Genomic DNA, 23,069 nt, shown 5'->3' with positions numbered 1-23,069 from the left:
CATGCTGCTGGTTATTTACACCCCTGACAGGAGCACAGCATACACCCTTGAGATTGTGGCTTTCTGCATATTCAGTACCAGGATTTGTTACAATTCGGAAAAGTAGTTGCTTGGGAACTGAGGAAAGTCCAATCTGCACATACCCTGTTCCCCAGGAAAGGCAAGGATGAGGTGTTTCACCCATTTCTGACAGAAGATCCAGGAGCAAGTGTGCCTATTCACACACTGTTGAAATTATTACCACTATAGGCAGCCATTTATACAAAGGGTGCCAAACAGATCTGAAGGTGATGTTACAAAACGAGTATTCAGAGTAGCAATCACTGAACTGAGTGCAAGTGTTGCCAAAAAGAATAGTGGCATTTAGAAGTAATAGCTTTCCTTAAAAATAGTAATTTAAAATGATTCATTGTATTTTTGTACTTTAAAATGTTAAGCATTATTTGAGATAACTACCTCAGACAATTTAAAAAAATATATATGTGTATTTTGAAGGTAGTTTTAAAGGGCATTCAGGAAACAACTTATCGTAATAAATTTAAATAGTTCTTTTAACAGGAAACAGACATGTTAGTTAATGAAAACAGATTTGCTGCTTTAATAGATTCTAGCCTTAGAAGACCTACAAAAGTCTGTTTTGGGCCCATTCCAATCTCTTGTTCAGCTCTTCATTTAGCGAGAATTACTTACTGCATTACCATATGAACTGAATAGCCCAGTCTGAAGTTTGATCTTTTATTCTGTGCTGTTAGTTTCTGTTGTTTCTGCTGGTACATCTCCTTTGAATACTGATTTTAATTTTTAAATATTTTACAATTTTTCTACTGGTTAATTTAACATTTTCTTTCAGGTTTTTTGACTAACATTAAAACTTAATTTTAGAATAAGTAATTCAATTTTGTTCTGATACATTTCTGTAGAAAGGATAACTTCAGCAATTCTAGCTGTCATTTTCCTTCTGTTCTAAAATATCTTCTGTAGCTTTTACTTTATTTTCTGCCTCAGCCTCACAAGGAACTATGGTCATTATTATAGTTTGGGGTTTTTCAAGTAAAAAATGCTTAGCTATCCCTTGAGGTTTTTATTGACAGCTGTAGGAAGAGAGATCACATATTGCCTGAAATCCCCTCCCCCAGCTACATTAGCCAGGTTGAGAAGGAAGTAGGAAGCAGAGTAGAATTTGCTCTCCTTGCAACATTGTCTTGTGAAATTAAAGAAAAATATGGAAAACCCTGTAATTGCAGCAGAGTCACAGCAGCTCTTCCCTGGTGTGGAGCATTTGCACTTGGCTTGTTGTGCCCCAGCTGACTGTAGCACAAAACGTGGGGGGCCCATAGAGGTGTCTTCTACAGTATCATAAATAGTGTTCAAAGATAAATATTTAAATACCTGTTAGAAATAATAATCTTCTTTGGAAGTGGCAATAAACAATGAAAGTGATCCTATGATTAATTTTCTTCACATTTTTCCAGTATATTTGCTATATAAGTTTTTCCTCAGACAAAATTTACTCAACTATTTTGGGTGCTAGTAACATTAACAAAAGTAACTTTTTAATTGTAGAAATACTTGCAACAAGTGCTTTACTGTCTTTTGAAGTCAAAATAATTGCCTACCCAGGCAGTGAGTCCTTGCACACTTCTCTAAATGCCATCAGGTTTCATAAACCAAAGCTGTTACTTCCCTTACAGAACAAGGACCCTGGTTCATGTTTGTCAGTGCCCATCCTAGGGGAACCAATCGTCCAAATACAGAGGCAAAGCAAACAAATCCTAAAGCCCTAGGTATTTAAAACTAGGTTATTAAACCCCTGTTTGGGTGCAAAACGGAGACAGCCTTTTTTTTTTCAAAGGGAAACAGAAGACATTTTCAATGAGATTGGGATGCTACTTGAAAAGCAAGACACATACTGAGTACACCATCAAGACTAAAGTCCAGTAAGTGAAGGGGTTTCATCCTATTTAGCCAGAAGGCTTGAAATCTCTTTTGTGAGTCTTTTTGCTGATGCAAGAGTTAAATTAACCAACTTGGCCTTTCTAGGCTTTCATCATCTCATATCTGTAAATCAGCAATTAAAATCTGATTTTCACATGTGTTGAGTGTTAGTGAGGGACAGTTATGGCAGTAGTATTACACTAGGACAGTGATTGTCAGCCTGTGATCTGGGTCAGATTCCCTGTAGTGAAAGCTGCTATTTAAGGATTGTATGTGCCAAATGCCTTTGGCATTTATGTCTTGACAAATTTTCCTCTTTTATTTTAGGGGAAAAGATTCTGTGAAACACTTCCATGTTGAATATACAGGAACTTCATTAAAATTTGGATTTAATGAATTTTCTAGCTTAAAGGAATTGGTCATGCATTTTGCAAACCAGCCTTTAATTGGAAGTGAAACAGGTAAGGAGAGCCATGTTGTGTGTATGAACACATTTGTAGCCATGCTTCACAAAGATCTAACTAAAAGGAGCTTCTGATGTGTTAGCAAATAGATCTTCTGCTAAAGTGTTCATCTTCATAAATTCACATTTGTATTTGTATCTTAAAAAATTCCACTTCAAAAAAAATCTTTCAAGTTCTTTGAAGATAAACCACATATAAGCTTACTGGGCTTTTGCTAACCAGGGCTATGAGCTCCTTTCAGTTTCTCAGAGGAGGAATCATTTCAAAATACTGGGAGGATTAGAACATTCTTAAAAATGGCAAAATCAAAGCACGGTGTTAGTGAGGAAATAAATATGCATCTATGAAGCTGAAATCCCCTAATAAGAATAAATGGAAAACCGACTTGAAAATGTTTCATCTCACTATTCTTTGTCCAAGGAAGGAATCTACAGTGTTATGCTCTTCTTTCCTGTAGGGAACATGTTTTTAACTAGCTCTCCTGTTCTGCCTGCAGTGCATCACCATGCTGATGCCATCTACCTCCACAATGATTTTTCTTGCTTTTAAGAGGAGAGAGAAAAGCACAAGTTTCTTTAACAACCACTGTGCTGCCTGAATTAAGGGTCAAAATATTAAACTTGATTCCTACGTGTGAGTGGAACACAATCAGACTAGAATCCCTGGAGAAACAAAGTAGATATTATCATGATAATGTCAGTTTTATGTCTAGATTCAAGTGTAAGAGTTGAAGACATGTCAGTACAAGTTAATGCCAAAAACTTCTGTATCCTCCGTGGCAAGTGTATGCAAGTAACTCAGAGCAGTACTAATTATATATGCAAGGGTCCAGTTAAGTGATAGTTGGCACATGCAATAACTGTAACATGTCACACATGAAATATGCACCAGTATTCTGCTAACACAAACATTAAATTCAAGGGCTCCTTTGCCAATTTCTTCCCCCAAGAAAAATGCAGTTGTACACTCAATATGGGACTTGTATCTTTCAAAACACTTTCTTTTTAAATTGCTTTCAAGAGTGATTAAAACACAGAGCTCCTATGTGTATCCTCTGTGCCAGTGAGCTATTTTTCCTGGGAAATCAGGCATGCACCCACAGCCCTAGCTCTATAAAGATTTCAGATTACATAAAACTTGTATTTCCTCATTCCTCACTCCTTCACTGCATGTGTTACAGACATTAATAAGCAAGACATTGGTTTTATCTGATCTCTATAGATGGGATCAACACTTGTCACCTTAAGGTTTCCTAATCAGATTCTACTGGCTGTGTGAAACATCTAAGTCAGATGTGCTACAGAATAAAAATAAAAAAACCAATTGAACATCATATCAAGAAACCTTCCACCTTACCATACCATGGAAAACAGTAGAGAGGAAGAGAGAATTAACACTCAGGCAATATTCCTTCAGATACAGGTGTCAAATTTCTCCTGGGTCACAACCATCTTTTTTCAAAAATGGCATAGGGGCTCATCAGAGTCAACTCCAATCCAAGCATCAGCAGATGCGGGCGTGACAGAAAAATCTTGCTACAGTGCAGCTTTTGCTAGATCTTGTGTATAATTACCAGATTATTCTGTACAATTATCTTTGTGGAGGAAAAAAAAATCCACAGAGAACTTATCAGAAAACAAATACTATATAAAATGTTATATTAATCATTCCAGTTCTGCAATTTGCTTTTTATCCATGTGTACAGATGATGATACCCTGAGTTTATGCAGGAGAGCATAGAATCAGCTTGGGAATAGTTTCTCTGGAATGGTGATGGAGCTGTTTGCAAATTTATTTTAAATGGTAAAGCATAATTTTTCTGCAAGGCCAGATAGAAATAAACTAACGTTGACATTCCACCTACAGCAAGTTGAATAGCTCACATTTGCATACATCCCCTGTGCCTGCAAACAGATTTCAGCTGATTACTTAAACTACAACTTTTCCACTTCTCTTTTTAGCCCTTCCCATTACAAAATACTTTTAAATTACTCATACATCTGTACGTTTCAAGTCCAAGTTTTTACCAGTTCTAGCATCCCTCCTCTTAAAGAGCTGCAATATCAACGTAAAATACAAATGGAGCACAATTTGGTATGCTGTGACATTATTTTTAAAGAATGGAGTTAGATGGTGGAGTAGTTATTATTTAAGGATGTTCTTCACTATTTTGAAAAGTACAATAGATTCACTATTGAGAATACAGCTTTTTTCAGAGAACATGTGTTGGGGGTTAGATTTGCCTCTTTTTCACTTACAGAATTTTTTCCCATAAGTTGCTAAGAAACCTTAATGACAGTACTTAGCCAGAACAAAGGGAGTAGTTGAAGGACATGGCAGCACAAGGCTACACCTATTGTTTTTGAGTCTCTGGGAGTGTCCCTCAGAGGAGAGATGTTATAAATGCCAGGACAATTTATTACCAAATTCAATAATTTGGTTTATTAAAAATTCAAATCACAAAATTTGGAATCAAATTACAGAATTTTAAGCAATAAAGAAAACCCCCACAAACAGCGACACTTACTTGACAGAGTTTCTCCTGGGAAAAAATAATCCAAGGGTGACCCAGAGACATGGACCCTGGCAGTCTGAGTCTCTAGCTGGGTACACGCCTTTGCCCACCTAGAGGTTTAACTTAAATACCCTTAATTTCCCCCTCGACAGCACTTCTCCCATTGTTTCCACTAAGCACCAGCAATTGTTTATACTAAACCCTGAAAGAGCCCCCTGGTCCATTCAAATGCTAATGTCCAGAGTTAGTCCTTGCTTTGAGTAATTTAACCGTTGTAGAAGTGTGTGATGATTCCTCTGCACGTAGCATCCGATCAGTGTAAGTCCCTGCTTTGAGCCGTAGAAGTGTGTGATGACTCTTCTGCACGTAGCATTCGACTGGTGTAAGTCCTGGTAATTTTCGCTGCAGGTATGCAAGGGTAGGTTGATCGGTACTCATTGTCTCATCAGTGCCTCGTGTTCTCACCTTCTATTTTTGGACCAGGGAGATCAGGAGAGGTGCTTTACAGAAGTCCGTGAAACGTGCGGGTTGAGCAGACACACATACCTTTATACAATATATTACAGTTTCCAGTCTATAATTATTTATAGAACATGAATTAAATAACCCTATTTTCCACAAGAGAGATAACTCGAGTTTTGAGAAAGGTAAAAAGACAGAGCTGGGGGGGGGGGGGGGGGGGAGCAGGAGCTCACTCTTGCTCTCAGCATTGAGGAAGACAGTCAAGCTGCCCCTCGCTGCAGGAAGAGTTTGCCTAGGTCGGGTACGGGTATAAAGTCTCTAAAAGGTCTTACAGCATTTTAGTATCTAAATAGAGTGGTTTATTTACAAAGCATGTATCTGAAGGTGCGAGAGTTCTAAGAGCGGCTTTACAATACAAGCAATTACAAACCTAGGCAAACAAAGTCTAAACAAGACAATAACCAAAGCATAGAAATCTTAACACACACAACTCTAATGAAACAGCGAACAAAGCATAGAATTCCTAACAAGCAGAACTAGTAAGACTATAAGCAAAGCACATATCTGACATTACAGCCTCTAGGTAAATCAGCCTCCCATCTGACCCCAAGCAGGATTTTCCAACCGTGGGGTCACAATAACAGAAAGGGAACACAAGATCACAGATCCCAGACAGGGGTCCTGGCCGCGGGGATCACAGTGGCAATGGAGGGGTCCCCAACCTGGCAGAGTTCCCGAAAGCAGGGTCGCAGGGACAAGGAGGGGTCCCTGGGGTCCCAAACCCTTGCAGTTCCCGATTGCAGAGACAGAAACCCTCACAGACTCCCCAGCAGCCCCGAACAGAGTCCCGGGGCAAACGCCGCAGGGGAAAAGGGAAGGGACTGGATCGCAGGGGCAAGGAGGGATCCCTGGGGTCCCGAACCCTCGCAGGAGGAAGGGACGGGACCCCAGGGCCCAGATCCCAGGCTACCTTTAGAATCCCATCTGGCTCCCTGGCAAAGCTCCTTCCTCAGGCTGCAGGAGGTGGAGGTTGGATCGATTGATCGGATTGATCACTCGACCAATTCCTCCCATCCGTCCGACTGACTGACTGACTGACACAGAGGCTTTTTATCCCAAATTGCAAAATGCATATTCATATTTTTTATCTACACACTAACCAATCTAGGTACAATTCTAAAGTTCGTAAAACTACCAAAATCAGCGTCAAAACCTACGCACATAGCATATCTATTAATGTAAAACTCTATCTTACTAGCATAAGGTTCTACCTTGTTGTACATAAAACTCATACCAAAAATTATAAACAGTACCCTACTCTATTTTTGTTATGTCTGTACTCTATCACTAAGCCTGAAGCTGTGTCCTTCTACACTGAACTAGGACTTAGGGCATATAAGACTTAAGGCTCAAGGTTAGTTTTCTACTGTATGTATCTGAAGCTTTTATATATTCTAATTTTTCTAAAGGCTTTAATTCTATCTCTGTACTTTTCACTCTCTGTGGAGGATCCATGGAAACATGGACTCCGACACACGGCCATCACTCTGCCTCGTCCTAGGAAATCTACCGTCATCTGCTCATGTACCCAGGAATCCTGAGCTCGTTTTCTCCAGCCCTCCCCCCACCGCCGCTGTTTCTTCGGAGCTTTGAGGCTTTCCTGCTACTCTGTAGCCCTGCACTGCCCAGCCCTGCCGGGACACCCCCTGCCATTCCAGCTACCCGCGCAGAGCTCCTCATCTCATCCACCAGCCTGGGACTTTCCACCATTCCAGCTCACCCTCTCTGAGTCCTGCAGGGGCACCGAGATCAAACTGCCCCAGGCTTTTGTAAAAGAAAGCCCTCAAAGTTCTTAGTTCTGCTCATTATTAATGCTGTAGTTGTTGTTTGTTTGTTGTTTTGTCATATATACTAGTAAAGAACTGTTATTCCTATCCCCATACCTTTTTCTAAAAGCCCCTTTAATTTTCTAAATTAAAATAATTTAGAAAGAGGAGATTCGAATTCTCCATCTCTAGAGAAGTCCTGCCCCCTTCCTAGGAGATACCTGTCTTTCAAACCAAGACAACATGCTATAAACATTACTTGGAGAAAAAGAAGAATGGCTATAATGAAAAGGTTTATCTGGGAAGAGCTGTAGTAAAAACAGTTGAAGGCAATGGTGACGTGGATTTACTGTTAGGAAGCCTGTAGCCAAAGCTCTGACAGATGAAGTGATTTAAGCACCAGCTAGTGGGATGTTGGCAAACCCAATGACTCATGGCCTCCCATCTAGTTTAGCATCCTGCCTACCCTCCAAGCCAGTCTCTTGGGCAGGAAAAGAATTTAATGGTCAAGAGATTTCATGCCTGCATTTGCAAGGGTAAAGGTTTTTAAAAGGTATACATATATTTACAGTTTTTACAGCTGCCTTTTTAATTTTAGGAAAAGGTGAGGTTAACCACTCCTCAGAGATGTAGCTACAAGTTATTTTCTAAGCTGGACTTGTCAGATTACTTACTCCTGCCTTTTTCTCTCCAGGAACTTTAATTGTATTGAAGCATCCCTATCCACAGCAAGTAGAAGAACCTTCCATTTATGAGTCTGTCCGAGTTCACACTGCAATGCAGATGGGAAGGACAGAAAGTGACCTTGTCCCGAATGCTCCCTCAGTAAGTTGTGTTCTGGTGGAAGAGGTGCTTCTGGCCTGAATCTAGCATGACTGCTGGAGTGAGCTATGGAGCAAGACTGGTTATGAATCCCTTTACAGATCTGTAAATACAGGAAGTATTTGTCAAGCAAGGCAAAATAAATACAGACTTGCTCAGTACAGTCCCATGGCAAATAAAGGCTTTTTTAATTGTCTCTTCAATGCTGTCCCTGGAAAAACATTGTCAGCAACTGACCTGGGTGAGTCTGACTATTCTAACAAAGAATATATTAAAAAGTTTCATTCTTATGTTATATTTTAGAATAATTTATCATTATTAACATTATCATGAATAAAAAAAAATGCATACACACACACAAAAAATCATATACATTTGGGTCACCTATTCTGATATTTGAGACTCACTTGAACAGCAGTTAAGAGTCTATAAATCCCTTGTAACTCATATCTAAGTGAGACATGGTTTCTCCAGAACAGTTTGCTCTGAACAGAGAGGAAAGTATTTTAATTATATACTGTATTTTGGGGGAGAAAGAGGAAGAGTTACGTCAATATGGGTTAATGAAGTTGCTAGAGGAACCACTTCTGACGTGTCTCACAACCAACCCTTCATCACTGAGTTACACTTTAACCTTCCAAGAAGCTTGACTTTCACATACCACCAATAAAAAAGTAATATTTTTCAAGAACAAGTGGTAACTTGGCAAGATTTTGATTTGCAGAGGTCTGCAATCTTACAGCTAGGTCCCTACACAGTTTCAGTATCTAAAAAGTCATAAGGTCCAAGTGTCACTCATGATGCTAGAGAAACTGTTCAAATCTCAATATTTCAAAAAGCACATTGAACATAACAGGTTTTTCCTCTCAAGTGTGGGCCTGGTTGAGAGAAGAGAACAGCTCGGTAAAACAGCACTTTTCCCTGTTTGCATTTGAGGAGTATTTTCTGGGGATGATTCCACTGTCAGTTAAACACCATGTGCTTCTGGTCACAACATGTACCGAGGCAACCATCCTACTTCACTAAATAAAGTGTAACTGCAGCTATTTTGCTCTGTTTCACTGAGAAGGTGCAGGCCAGAAGCTCCCTGAGGGAGGCACAGTCTAGGGGGCTGCCTTCAGAGCCAGCACAGCTCCATGTTTACCCTAAGACAGCTGGATCTACCCAAGGGGAGTATTGAAGTGAGGGCAAGTGGCTATGGGGAGTTTCCCAAAGAACTGATCCATCTTCCTGACATAGGCAAAGAGGGGGTTGTGGGAAAAAGCAGAGCTCAGCCTCTAACCCTAATCCCTTTCTTTGTTACTTCACAGCTTGGTACCAAGGAAGGATATTTGATAAAACAAGGCAAAATAGTCAAGGTAAGGAAAACTCTTACTTGTTGCTTCCACTCTGTGATCACCCACAGAAGCTAAAGACAATGTGGAGCTGAAATTGCTCCACCTGTATTTCCCTGCAGAGAGGAACAATTTGTATTTTGAGCAACAATAAAGCACAACTGTAAACCAGAGCAAGCCAGCAGCTTTGAAAGTTTTTCTTTCCTAAGAAGTTTTAGGCTAAACTCTCCCAAGAGTTATCATTTGTTCTTGATCTTTCAGAACTGGAAAATAAGGTGGTTTACACTGCATAGGAATGAACTTAAGTACTTCAAAGACCAGACAGTAAGTAGCAAACACCAACTCTACCTTTTAAACATCTACACAGGCAGCTGCAGCCTCCTTGTATCTCTGGCTTCTCACATCTGTATCACAGCTTTCCAAGCTAAAGCTTCCCAAACTATCAGAGGGGTCAAACCTGTCAAGTAAAGTCAATTTTCCTGATGACTTCAACAAGAGAAAGTAAGTTTTACAGCTGGAAAACATTTACTGTGCTCTGCCAGTCTTAGCTACTGGATAGAGTTTACAGGGCTTTTTTTACACAGAATCATGGAATAGTTCGGATTGGAAGGGACCTCAAAGGTCTTCTTCCAAGCCCTCCATCACAGACAGGGACACCTTTCACTAGTCCAGGTTGCTTCAAGCCCTGCCCAACCTGGCCTAGAATACGTTTTTGTGTTGCTTTGTTAAGTGGATTTTAAGCTACCAACACAACACAACCTTTATTTGTAGCTTAGACACAACCTGACAGAGAGCATGCTGCTAAAATAGTTCTAAAAATACTGGTAGTATCCTTTGCATTTTTTGAGTTCATCCTTTTATTTCAAGTGGTCTCACAGGATACAAGGAAAACCATTAATTTAAATATTCCTTCTGACAAAGATTAACCTGCAGCATCCTTACAATTGCTGCTCCATTTCTATCTTAATCTGAGTAAAGATAAGAAACACCTCTGGAGTTTCTTTGCCCTTACAATGCCTCTGTTTGAGGCTCCTTCATAAACATGGCCAAACTTATTGGTGATTGATTGAGAGATGGGAAGACTGATTCGGTGATCAGAATTCGATTTTACTCAGGTTTCCCGAAAGCTTATTTCAAACAGATTAATAATTTCTACTACAATAATCAGGTTAAAAATCACACAGAAAACTCATGCATTTTACAACAATTCTTTGCTTGCAGAAGTTGATTGAATCTTCTCCCGTAAGCAGGTGTAATCCCATCTCCTGTAATTTTCACAGTTCTGTTTGTTCCTGCCATGGCATCTTGGTTATCAAACTAGCTATGCTAATCAAGTCTGTTTGACTCTCTGTCTTGTGTATTCCCATACAAACTGTTCACCTCTGGCAAGCCCTATTTCAAGCCTCTAACAGATTTTTACACAAGCGCAGATGCAACTGCCTTCTCTCGCCAAACATTACCATTTCTAAACAGCTATGTTTTTGCAGGGCTTTCCATCAGTTTTCATTTCAGTTCAAGATAACTTGAACTAAGTTTACAAGATAGCATTTCAAAGAGCAGCACTCCATTAGTGATTTACCAAGCAAGAAGAATTCCTGTCTATGTCAGGAATATGACCTCCTTCCAGGCAGCCCCTCCAGTGTCTCCTGGCACTCCTGTTATTGCTGTAGGGTTGGAGGTACCTACATGTGAGCAGCCTGCAGCTGAGCCTGGGACAGCATCACACCACAGCACAAGGGACTTTCTTCTAATGTAGGATATTACTAACAGCCACTGAGTCAGCAAAAATATTAAGGGAAGTTGAAAAAGCAACAGATGCCTCCATACACCCAGTGAAGGACCATGGAAACAGCTAACAGCTTTGTGTTTGGGCAAAAAGCAACTCAGCTGTCTCTTCTGAGGTCTTAACTGTGAGGCTGAAACAAATGGAGGAAGAGCTCTCACACATAGGGAGAATGAAACTCCTAAGGGAGGTGGGTTGCTGTTATACACAGCCCATGTTCCTGCACCTGAGCTTGTCCAAACAAACTTTTATACATAAGTGTGTGTGTGTGTGTGTATTTGTGTACACATGCATGCATACACACTTCTCAGGCAGCCAAACCTATCACTTCTGCTGCAATCACTACTCTGGCTTTGCTTCTACACTTCTCCTTACCCAGCTTCATCCTTTTAAGGCACTTAGGAATTAATTAAATCTCCAACATCCGGCTAATCTGAGAAGACCTATACCCATGCCTTTGTCTCTGTAAGCTATAGCTGATAGTGGTACCAGATTTGCTGCTGTGTCAGTTACATTACAAGGCATCAGCCAAACCCTCAGCAGCCTCCATGTAACTCAAACATTCCTGCAGTAGAGATCTCCTCTGTTGCTTGTCCAGATGTGAACTGTCCTGTGTTTTTCATATTAAGCTCACTTCATATCATGATACCACTGAAGTTATGCTTGCTAGTTTGGGTTTATAGTGTTACAGCCATTGTAAATATGCCTGGAAAAACCTGTGGAGGTGCCTGTAAAGGTCTAGATGCACTGAAGATGAACTGAGATAGCCTTATCTTCTGTTTTCATGTGTCCACATTTTAAAAACATTTTCTCTTCAAGGCTATGGAACCAATTCGAGCACTTGACTTAACTCAATGTTCAACTGTGCAATTTGACTATTCCCAGGAAAGAGTCAACTGTTTCTGGTAGGTTGCAGGATTTTCTCCATGTTGCTGGGAAGTTCAAAATAGAAAGGGAATTTTGAAATGTAAACAATGCATGCTTCTGAAAGGCCCCTTGGTGGTTGTTACCCTGCTCATCCTCTAACTCACAAGTCTGTTTGTATCAGCCAGTCTGTCAATCCTGCATGACTTTGGCAAATTACTCCTGCCAAAAGGTGGGCCCATGTGTAGTGGGCATTTCTAATTCTGTAAGCATGTCTAATCATCACCTAGACTCATGGATCTTGGGGTCAGACATTGGGACAGGTCACATGGTGACCTCTTCTGTGCCCAGATGTAGAGCTTTTATCCTTATGGACCTGGGGAGCATCTCCCTGGGCTGTAAATGAGTGTCACCCATTCTTGGTTAACCTTCCTCCTGGTGGCTGAACGGGAGCACAGCCTCCCTGCTCTGCTCTGTCTAAGCAACTGTTGGTACAGGCCAGCTGGGGCAAACCAGTTTTGGGGCAAATTACCAGTTGTTCTAGCAATTTAAGGAAGCTTTGTTTGCTTACAGTTTAGTGTTCCCACTACGGACATACTACCTGTGTGCAAAAACTGGGATAGAAGCTGACGAGTGGATTAAAATCCTGTGGTGGAAACTGGTAAGGTGACATGTGCTGTTACACGGCACCGTGGGCGGCAGCAGCAGCTGGTACTGCCATCATAACCCGCCCTGGACTGTGGCACCCAAGTGCTACAGTTCTCAGCACCTGCAACAAGGAGTCCTTGTTCTGGCTGCCAGGCCAGCTAGATTGGAATACAGCAGTTTTCACATAATCACAGAATCAATTAGGTTGGAAAGGACCTCTGAGGTCACCAAGTCCAACCTTTGATCAATCACAACCTTGTCAACTAGACTATGGCAATGAGTGCCACAGCCACACCCAGTCTTTTCTTAAGCATCTCCAGGGATGGTGCCTTCCTGGGCAGCCCATTCCAATGTTTAATAACCCCTTCTGTGAAGAAATTCCTCCTGATGTCTAATCTAAACCTCCCCTGGCACAGCTTGAGGCTATGTTCTCTAATCCTGTCACTGGTTGCCTGGGGGAAGAGACCAATCCCCACCTGGCTACACCCTCCTTTCAGGGAGTTAGAGTGATAAGGTCACCCGAGCCTCCTCTTCCCCAGGCTAAACACTCCCAGCTCCATCAGCTGCTCCTCATAGGACTTATGATCTAGCCCCTTCCCCTCCACTGCCCTTTTCTGGACTTGGGCACCTTCCTGAACTGAGGGGCCCAGAACTGGACACAGCAGTCAAGGTGTGGCCTTATCAGTGCCATGCACAGGGGCATAATGTATCTGCCTGCAAACCCACTTCAGTGTTTTTGGGATGCACTTTTAACAGGCATGCTCATTAGTAAGAAAAAATTACTTCCATCTCTAAGGATGTCATTATATGTGCTTGGTAAACAATATGGATTATCAGCCCAGACCCCATGTCCTGGGTCATGATAGCAGGATGAGAAGACAATGTAAAGGCTTGAAAGCACTACTTCCTAAAAAATACCAGGGACTGGGTTGGTTGTACTCACCCCCATCCACATGCACGCAGACAAATAGTAATGGACTGTCTTTCTGTTCCAGTCACAAATACGGAAGCAGCTGTAGGAGCACAACACCACCCTCAGTTCCTAGCTGTGTGCCAGCCCTGCTGCTCCACTGGGAGGAATTGCCTCTCTCCAAGGGGAAGGCACTGCTTACCTCATGGCAGCTTCATGTCTCCAGTGCTGTCTGTGCCCCCACACAGATGTTACCCAGCTCTGCACACACAGGATCCTGCAGCTCTGGGGCTGCCGAGTCACATGTGGGGATGGTTGCAGAACCAGAGTGTGGGTTTGATGCATGTGGTGTATGCCTGTAATGCACTTAATTCAAACACCTGCCAGCTAATCACAGAAGCGGTCACTGTTCAAAACTTTTGTGGTTATTCAGAGCACTCAATAATTTATTGCAAGCTCCATCACAACTAAGCATCAGTATCATGTTCTGTAACCTTGAACCTATTATTTAAAACAGGTCTTTTCTGGAAACATTAAATATCTTTATTACCTGTTTAGGCTTTAAACCAAAAGAAAAATTACAGAATTACATCTTGTAAATAGTATCTATATTGCAATCCAGAGAGTAATATTTCAAGGCCCTTTCTAATGTCACAGATGTGTAACAGTTTTAGTCAAACAAATTTTTATATGGTTTAGCTTTATACCACAGTGATGGCTACAAGGGAATATCTGTTGCAAACAGCATCTGTAGGTAATGGTGAGCAGCAACATGCAAGTACACGTGTATACAAACCAGGGTTATGGGAAACAGCAGCTGCTTCCTGGCACTTACAGACCATTTAACAGCATTGTGGCTCACTACGGAGACAAGAAATGGAACCCCATGATGTTGATGCTGTACTCAAAATAGATGTTACAGTTTGGAAGCAAAGTTTGACACACTGGAAAGGCTCAAGACCAGCTTGACCCAGCTGCAAGATCCCCTGAGCAATTCTGTGCCTCCTCAAGGAGAAAGCAAAGGGGAGGGGGACCCTCTATCCCTGCATAACAATCAAATTTGTGCTGAGACAGCATCTGCAAACCTCTCCTGCTATGCAACACTGCAGTCTGTGTTTGGTACTGCTCATGAAGAAGGTGTTTGATAATTGCCTTTACTGGGAGAAGAGTGCAGAAGATGAAGACAAAAGGACATTGGAAGAAGAAAGAAAATCTACATTTGGACATATAAATAGCATTTTATTTCAACTTAGAAATTCCAAGTATTTGTAAATATTTTTATACAGACTCTTTTCTGAATAAAATGTCATTATAAAACTATGTTGGGGGTTAGATTTGTTTTTTTTTCTTCTCACAGAATTTTTTCCCATAAGTTTCCAAGAGGCCTTGATGACTACTTAGAACAAAAAGGAGTACTTGAGGGATATGGCAGCACAAGGCTACACCTATTGTTTTTGAGTCCCTGGGAGTGTCCCTCAGAGGGGAGAGATGATGAGCTTTGGGAAAGGCAAAAAGACAGATCTGGAGGAGGGGAAGGCACTCTTGCTCTCAGCGCCGAGGAGGACGGTCAGGCTGCCCTCTGCCTCTGTCTCGTCCTGGGAAATCTACAGTCATCTGCTCCTGTACCCGGGAATCCTGAGCTCGCTTTCTCCAGCCTCTCCTCCCACCGCCGCTGCTTCTTCGGAGCTTTGAGGTTCCCCTGCTACTCTGTAGCCCTGCACTGCCCAGCCCTGCCGGGACACCCCTGCTGCTCCAGCTACCAGCGCAGAGCTCCTCATCTCTTCCACTGGTCCGGGAATTTCCACCCTTCCAGTTCGGCCTCTTGGAGTCCTGCAGGGGCGCCGAGATCAAACTGCCCCGGGCTTTTGTGAAAGAAAGCCCTCAAGGTTCTTGGTTCTGTTTATTATTGATGCTGTAGTTGTTGTTTGTTTGTCGTTTTGTCATATATACTAGTAAAGAACTGTTATTCCTACCCCCATACCTCTGTCTGAAAGCTCCTTTAATTTTTTTTTAATTGGAATAATTTGGAGGGAGGGGATCTGAATTCTCCATCTCTGGGGAGGTCCTGCCCCCTTCCTAGCAGATATCTGTCTTTCAAACCAAGACAAACTACCACGGGTCTTTTATATTCCTGTACTGTATTAAAGCTTTATCCTCCTTTTTCCCTTAATGAAGCTTTAACAAACTGGCATCTCCCATTTAGTTAAAAACCTTTGCTAAATTTGTGTGAGAGAGAGGCAGCCTAAGGGGAAGAGAGATGATATTCTCCAACAGCATCACTGTCCTCTGAACATGGCTTGGAAATGGAGCTTATAGGGAAACCACAGATATAGCCTTCCCTTTTTCACAGCAATGGGCTGCTTCACAAAACACTGGAAACAAGTTCAGCACATGGTGTCACAAACTGAAGCCAGTGAAAAAAACGGCACTTGGGTAGCCTTGGAAGCTCTCACAGACAGACAGGTCGAGCAGAAGCAAACAGCAAGGGGAGGCCTTTGCTGGGACACAAACACATTTTGCCAGAAATACACACACCTTCCAGCTGCTTCTGTAATGACCAGCTACAGAAGTCCCATTCCAGCTTAGTTTAAATGGAAAAGGGTTGACTGACAATCTGTAATCTCTTTTTGAGCCAAGAACTCCCAGTTGTCATTTCCAGCACCGCTGTTTTCCCCCATCCTGCCTGATGCACCGAAGATGGATGAGGTGTGAACATGCATCCCCTTTCCCAGCCTGGGGCACAGACCTGCCCAGAGCTCTCCCCAGACCTGCAGTGCTTGGTAGTTGTCATAAGGGGACAGGGGAGGGAACAACGGGGTGGGGCTAAGAGCACAGGCTTGATCCCCAGCAACAGGATCTCTGCACTGCCCTGGGACTTGGTATCCTTACTGCCCAACTGTGAGACACACTGGTTAGTTTTCAGTCTACAAATTAATGGATTTTGGACATTTACAAACAATTAAAAGACCTGTCCTCTCTAGAGACAAGCAGATGTGCTATGGGGTATTACAGTGCAACAGAAGAGTGGACCAGGCTCTGTCATTTAAAAATACTGTATTTTATTTATATTTATTTACTTCAGAAAACCTAAGGGTAAATAAGCTGAGAGTGTCGCCAGTGATGAACCCACACAAAGACTGAGACATGAGATCTTCACAACCATATTACACAAAAACCCCATGAAGAAGTGAGACATCGTTTGGGTGCTTTTAGCTATGCATCATGAAAATCCCTAAAGCAGCAGATTCCATAGAAACAGCTTTCTTTCTAGTGGAAGCAGGATGCAGCTAGCATCCAGATTAGTAGCACTCCCTTGCCAAAGTACACATTGTGTAAGAAATATGGGATATTGACCGATTGTACCGACACATCACCACTAACACACTTGCTCTCACAATGCCTCCAATCGTCTTTGCTCACTCTCTCCACCTGATCTGCTTTCCCACACGTAGTGGTGGCTGGCCTGAGGACACCCCCTGCCATGTGCCTGGTGCCCTGTAAAGGAAGAGATCTGGGTGTTGCTCCTTTGAGCCAAGGGCATTGCACCGACCTGGCTCAGCTAAACTCCATGGGAGCTATTTTGGTGGGCTCTCCAGTACTGCACAATACAAGAAGCATGGCCTAAAGTAACATCCACCTACAACACACTAGCAGATCATTTCAGATTCAGTACTATGTACAATTTACTCTTACTTAGTATACTAAGCAGCTGTGGTATTTCTTCCAAGTAGTGTTATTTCACTGGCGATTATTGATGGCTATACCATCAGGTTAAGAAACTTCAACAACCTGTCTCAGTTCTTCAAACAGGGGTGTGAGCTCCTTCTCCAAACTTACAATCAGCCCTGGAAAGAGAGAAGAGACAGAATATTCCATCAAAGAACATCACTGAGAAGCCTCTTGCCAAAGCCCGCAGCTCCCTCCTCTGCCAAGTCACAGGCAGTGTTTTTCAAAGCCTGAAATGTTTCATATGAGCTATTCACTTTCCCGTGAACAGTGGACAGCACCCTCAGGCAGAGTGTTTACAGTCCCTAGCACTAAAAGAGGCACCCAGTGCAGCACAACTCTCCCCCACTACTGCCTTGCTGCTTCCCATAGCTACTGCAGCCCAAGAAGCTGTAGCAGAATTAAATCCCTTCTGCTCATATTCATTAGCTAATGTTCTCATGAGCAAGGCTAGGGTCTGGCTGGTCCCACCCTCTCAGGGTTGCTGTTACCTGAGATTCTCCTCAGGGTTGCTATTCCCAAGGTAATAAGGTTTTCTCCCAAGGTTGCTGTTCCCTGGGAGTTTCCTCAGGGTTGCTGTTCCCCAAGGTAATAAGGTTTTCTGTCTTCTCTTTGCCTAAAGTGTTTCACACCGGAGCCAGAGACGACAAGTTGAGTCCACCAGTCCGTGTTATCAAGGTTGTTTATTCTTAATTATCTATCAGTTCTTTCCCAGCTTTGCAAGGCGTCCCCAGCAAAGCAGGACACGCGGCAGGACTGGGATGGATCAGAGAGCCCCGCACCTTATGTACAGTACCCTTGACCCAACCACTGTCCAAAATGTACTTTTTATTTACAAAACTTTACCAATGTCTACTACCTATACTAACATGTCGTTTCTACTCTAAACCAATCTATAAAATCCAACTCAGCAGAAGATGGGGGACGAGAGCAAGAACAAGGAGAACAGGGGCCACTCCCCAATTCCTCCATCTTGTCTCTTCAGCCCCATATACTAAAAATCCTATCTTCTATATTTACATTCTATGATAAACTAAATACTACTTATTTTAAATTCTTTCGGCTTGTGATTCTTCCTGCATGTGAGTATTCACTCCCATGGACAGGAATCAGAGGCAGTGTCCTCCTGGACTCTGTGTGAGGCTGGCTGACCCCCTTGTACAGATCACAGACCCCCCTGTCCAGTTTCCAAACCCTCCAGGGCGGCCAGAGGGATATCCTGGACTCCAACACCACCCCACAGAACTGAAGACAAATCTGCACATGTTCCTGCAGAATGTTAACTTGACTGACAGGAAGAGACTAAACAGCTGGCTTGTACAGCACAGTACCTGCCCGTGCAGTAAGGGCAAGGTTAATCACAGGACAAATATGCTTCTAGAAGAATAACAACTCCAGCGAGCCACCTAAAATCTGTGAATTTTTACTCACACCTTTTCCTTCTCACTTTTCACAATACACTGACAAAATTCACAGCAGGAACAAAGTTAACATAGCTTCAAGTGAATTCAGGGAATTTATTTTTAATTATTAAAATACCCGAGACTTAAAATACTGCAATCTTTAAAACAAATGTGTAGACATACCTGTATTGGCATTGCTGCTAGCAATGAAACTCACTACCAAAGGTAAGCGATTGAACTGCACCACCTGTAAGGAGAGAGAAATGCTCAGCCAGCAGTTAACACATCTTGAATGTCAGGGCTCTGATAAATTCTTTCCACATAAATTCTTTCTGCAACAAGCAGCCTCCTCAGTTTAAAGGACAAGTAGGAGCAAGAGCCACAGAGGTGATTTTTCAGTGTATCTATTTCTTAAGATTCATGGTTAAAAACACTGACAAAACTTACAGTACAGGGAGCTGCACATGGAAAACCTGGCATTTCCCTCTGCCTCCACATTCTACAGTGTGGTGTCTACCAGAACCCTACCTCAGCTGCAGATCCTGCAGATTACACTATGGAGACCACACCCTCCACAGGAAACAGGAGGGCAGGCAGGTTTATTGTTTTAAAATATTGTTCCCCATACAGAAGTATCTGTTCTTCCATTAACAGGGAACTGGCACCTTGGGCACAACAGTAAGCTACTAGCATCGAGAGTCAAAGCAATGTACTGATGTGGGCAAACACTCATTCACCCACTGATTTCCAAACAAAGCTTGACACACTGTAGGCTAAACAGCTGATCAGTTTACTGCAGTCATAATTAAATGCTCTCAGGCCCACCAAAATTTGTGAAGGAGCAGAAATGTAGTAGATGATGGACTTCTGGACACAAATAATCAATTCATTTGTGAAAAATGTAAGTGGTATTTCAAGGCTTCCTTACCTCAGAGCTACACTGGCAGCAAGATTAGCTATGAAGTAGGCTGCATGTACTTTTATTAATGTTAGGTGTCACTAATTATAAACATTGTTTATAAAAGAGAACATAAACCCTCCATAAAAGATTCAGAAGACTGTATGAGCAACAACTCCTGCAAATTCAGAATTACTACACTTTCCCATTGTCCACCAGTAAATCTCACGTTTTGAGAAATATAACAGAAGTTTAATAAATACTGTAAAAGTTTGGCTTAACCATTGAAGCTGTGTAAGAAAAAAACCAAAATTACATCAATAGCAGCCTAGTGAAAATCTACCAGATCTTAAACAACCTTCTTTCTCTTGCTCAATGTAATGCAGGAACAGCTCAAGTCACTGAGGACAGGGCACACTGAGGTTACTCACCTGGTGTGTATTGTAATAACAGATGATACTTTTGTTTTTAGAGAGTCCTAACTTACTGCCCTGATCTGTGGCAAGGGCAAAGGTGGACAAAAAGCCAGGTCGCAGTGCATGTTCTGGAGCATTATCATTGGCAACTAGAACAAAAACAAGAAAATTGTTATCTTTACATGGTGTCTCTGACTGCATCCCAAACCTTCATCCAGCTTAGTGCTCTGCCAAAAGCAGAGAAACATGCAGGACATCTGAGGTTCTCCCACAGGAACACCAGACAGTCTTCATGAGCTGTACATCATTTAATGCTCTCTGTATGATCAAAGCTCGTTATATTAGCATCCTTCGTAGCATACCTAAGAGTCTTTTCCTTTAGGATGCAAAGCCTGTGCTGATGGCCCATTCCGTGTCCCACATTGTTTGCAGCCATTCCAGCCTTTGAACTGATTACTGGCACACAGTCACCTGACTGCAAACAGGTGAATATGTGCAAATTCTGCTGGGTGTTTGAATACTCTGGGGTATTGAACAAAATAAATCTGCAATACTTGAATCTTTTTATCCTTAAACTATTGTACTCACAAGCCAAAAACATCTGAAACAAGGACTGCAGAAAACGACAGTACCAAAAAAGCCAACAAAACACTGCCAGGCTCTCTCTACTACTTAGTATCAATCAGCCTATGAGGGACTTGAAGATACAAGGACCTTACAGCACTCCAACCCCTATCATGGAGGAAAATTTCCATGGACTACAATTACTGATGGCATAAACAATAATATATATTTAAAGAGGTACATAATCAACTACTGAACTTTTATTTAAAATCCAATTTAATTCTGCCACCTGGGATATTTGGGTATTTGGCATAACCAAAAAGATTTTTCTGTACTTCTCCACCCCCTACTGTTCAATCAGGATTTCAGCTGCAGAGCACAGCGAGAAGCTGAAGTTACCTTTGATAACAGGCACACCATCTCTATCTGAGACTACAATAGCATGAAGACCTTCAACACTGAAAAAAAAAAAAAAAAAGGAAGAAAAGAAGGAAGAAGAGACACCATAGACACCATTTTAAAAACAGTAATTAGTAGGAAAGGGTTTTTTGTGCGAACGAATGCGTAAGGGAAGAGAAAACATTAAAAAAACCTGATGCCTTTGCTAATTTAGTATTTGCTCTGTTTAGTACAGGTCTGGTGGCCCCAATAATAAGAAGGACATGGAATTGCTGGAGCAAATCCAGAGGAAGCCATGAAGTTGATAAGAGGGCTGAAGCACTTCCCTTATGAAGACAGGCTGAGGAAGTTGTGGCTGTTCAGCCTGGAGAAGGGAAGGTTGAGTGGAGACCTCACAGCAACCTTCCAGTATCTGAAGGGGGTTTACAGGGAAGCTGGAGAGGGACTCTTCATCAAGAACTGCAGTGACAGGACAGGGAGTAATGGGTACAAATTGAAAACTGGGAAATTTAGGTTAGATATTAGGAAGAAATTCTTTACTTTGAGGGTGGTGAGATACTGGTACAGGTTGCAAGGAGGCTGTGGATACCCCACCCTGGAAGTATTCAAGGCCAGGCTGGATAGGGCTCTGAGCAACCTGGTCGAGTGGGAAGTGTCCCTGCCCGTGGCACAGGGTTGGTACCGAATAGCCCTCGCCGCCCGCCCCGCACAGCCCCGCGTACCTCGGCAGCTTCTTGTACAGGAACCGCTTCAGGTCCTGCGGGCACAGACGGGCGGCGCATTACTCACGGCCTCTCGGACCGGGCGGGACAGCTCCGGAGCTCCCGACCCGGCCCGATACACAGCCCGGACAGCCCCGGCCCGACCTCGGCATCCCCCGACCCCACCCCCGCCAGAGGCACCGCCCGCGTCCCGCCCGCCCCGCGGAGCCGCACTCACGTCGGCCATGGCTGGGGCCCACCCGGTGCTGCCGCCGCTGCCACCTCCGCGGGCCTGCGAGACAAGACGAGAGGCCGCCCCGTCACCGCGGGCGCGGCCACCGCCTCCGAGGAGGGGAGCGGCCAGAGGGAGGGCGCGCTCCGTCCCCGAGGCCCGGCCAGCCGCCACCCCCCGCCCCGCTGTCGTGGTAGAGCCGCTCCCAGCCGCGCCGGGAAGGGCGCGCGGTTGGGCCGAGACCACCGCGCACAGGGAGAGGGGTGCGGGGGAGGCTCCCTGCCCACCCCGCCGTACCTGTCCGCGCCCCGCACGGCTCCGCCCCCGCTTCCCCTTGGAGCCGCTGTCACACGAGGCACGGCACCTCCCTCCCGGCCCCGGAACCGCTTCCCTGCTGCCTCCGCGCCGCTCCGCCCCGGCAGCAAAACGAAACAAAAGCAAAACAAACTGTAGCGTTTCAGTTTAAGAACATCAACTGAGACACTAATTTTGAAGATTTTAGAAAAGCTAAGGTTAAAACTGTTATAAATGCTGTTATAAATGCCAGGACAATTTATTTCCAAATTCAGTAATTTGGTTTATTAAAATTCAAATCACAAAATTTGGATAGGAATCAAATCACAGGATTTTAGGCAGCAAAACCCCCAAAACAGCGATACCTACTTGACAGAGTTTTCCCGGGAAAATAGCCAAGGGTGACCCTGAGACACAGAGCCTGGCAGTCTGCTGTCTCTAGCTGGGTACACGAATTTGCCATGTTCGAGGCTTGGTTTTTATACTCTTTATTCTGCCTCTGGCAATATTTCCCCATATTTCCCTTTGTTTCTTGGTTAGCTATTCAAACCCAAATTCATCTCCGGTTGGATTGAAAAGAGCTCCCCTCCCAAGTCCATGTGTTAATGTTCAGTTTCTATGGATCCTTATAGTTGATGAATGTTCGAGATATGGGTGATATTGCTTGATGGTCTGTGAAGGTGGCTCCCGAGGTGTGAGTTGCTGATACCGGCTCATCTCAACAGGTCCCCTCCCAATACTTGAGAAAGCTGCAAAGTCTTTTGTTCCCTTCTGAATGGAGAAACCTCCTAAAACATAGACTTTTACCTGATATAAATTTATACAGCTTTATAATTTTCCAATTTACCATAAGAACATGAATTAATCATCTCA

General features: G+C 43.1%; 1 protein-coding gene and 1 pseudogene across 1 annotated transcript; one reads left to right on the top strand and one right to left on the bottom strand.

Moving 5' to 3' along the window:
- LOC134565057 (dual adapter for phosphotyrosine and 3-phosphotyrosine and 3-phosphoinositide-like) overlaps positions 1-13,699 on the top strand; it is a 113,865-nt pseudogene extending 100,166 nt beyond the window's left edge.
- Positions 13,700-16,600: 2,901 nt separating this feature from the next.
- LOC134565053 (ragulator complex protein LAMTOR3-like) lies at positions 16,601-22,294 on the bottom strand. The gene is made up of 7 exons (XM_063424418.1): positions 22,200-22,294; positions 21,909-21,962; positions 21,692-21,726; positions 20,970-21,028; positions 20,022-20,155; positions 18,876-18,939; positions 16,601-17,408 (listed from the first exon to the last, which is right to left on the bottom strand). The coding sequence occupies exons 2-7, from the start codon at positions 21,915-21,917 to the stop codon at positions 17,335-17,337; spliced, it is 375 nt and encodes a 124-aa protein (XP_063280488.1). The 5' UTR covers positions 21,918-21,962; positions 22,200-22,294; the 3' UTR covers positions 16,601-17,334.
- Between the last annotated feature and the right edge of the window lie 775 nt (positions 22,295-23,069).

The sequence above is a fragment of the Prinia subflava genome (genome assembly GCF_021018805.1).
Source record: "Prinia subflava isolate CZ2003 ecotype Zambia chromosome W unlocalized genomic scaffold, Cam_Psub_1.2 scaffold_32_NEW, whole genome shotgun sequence".
NCBI classification, from domain to species: Eukaryota; Metazoa; Chordata; class Aves; order Passeriformes; family Cisticolidae; genus Prinia; species Prinia subflava.
Note: the sequence above shows the minus strand (reverse complement) of the source record. Positions and strands in the feature narration are given on the sequence as shown.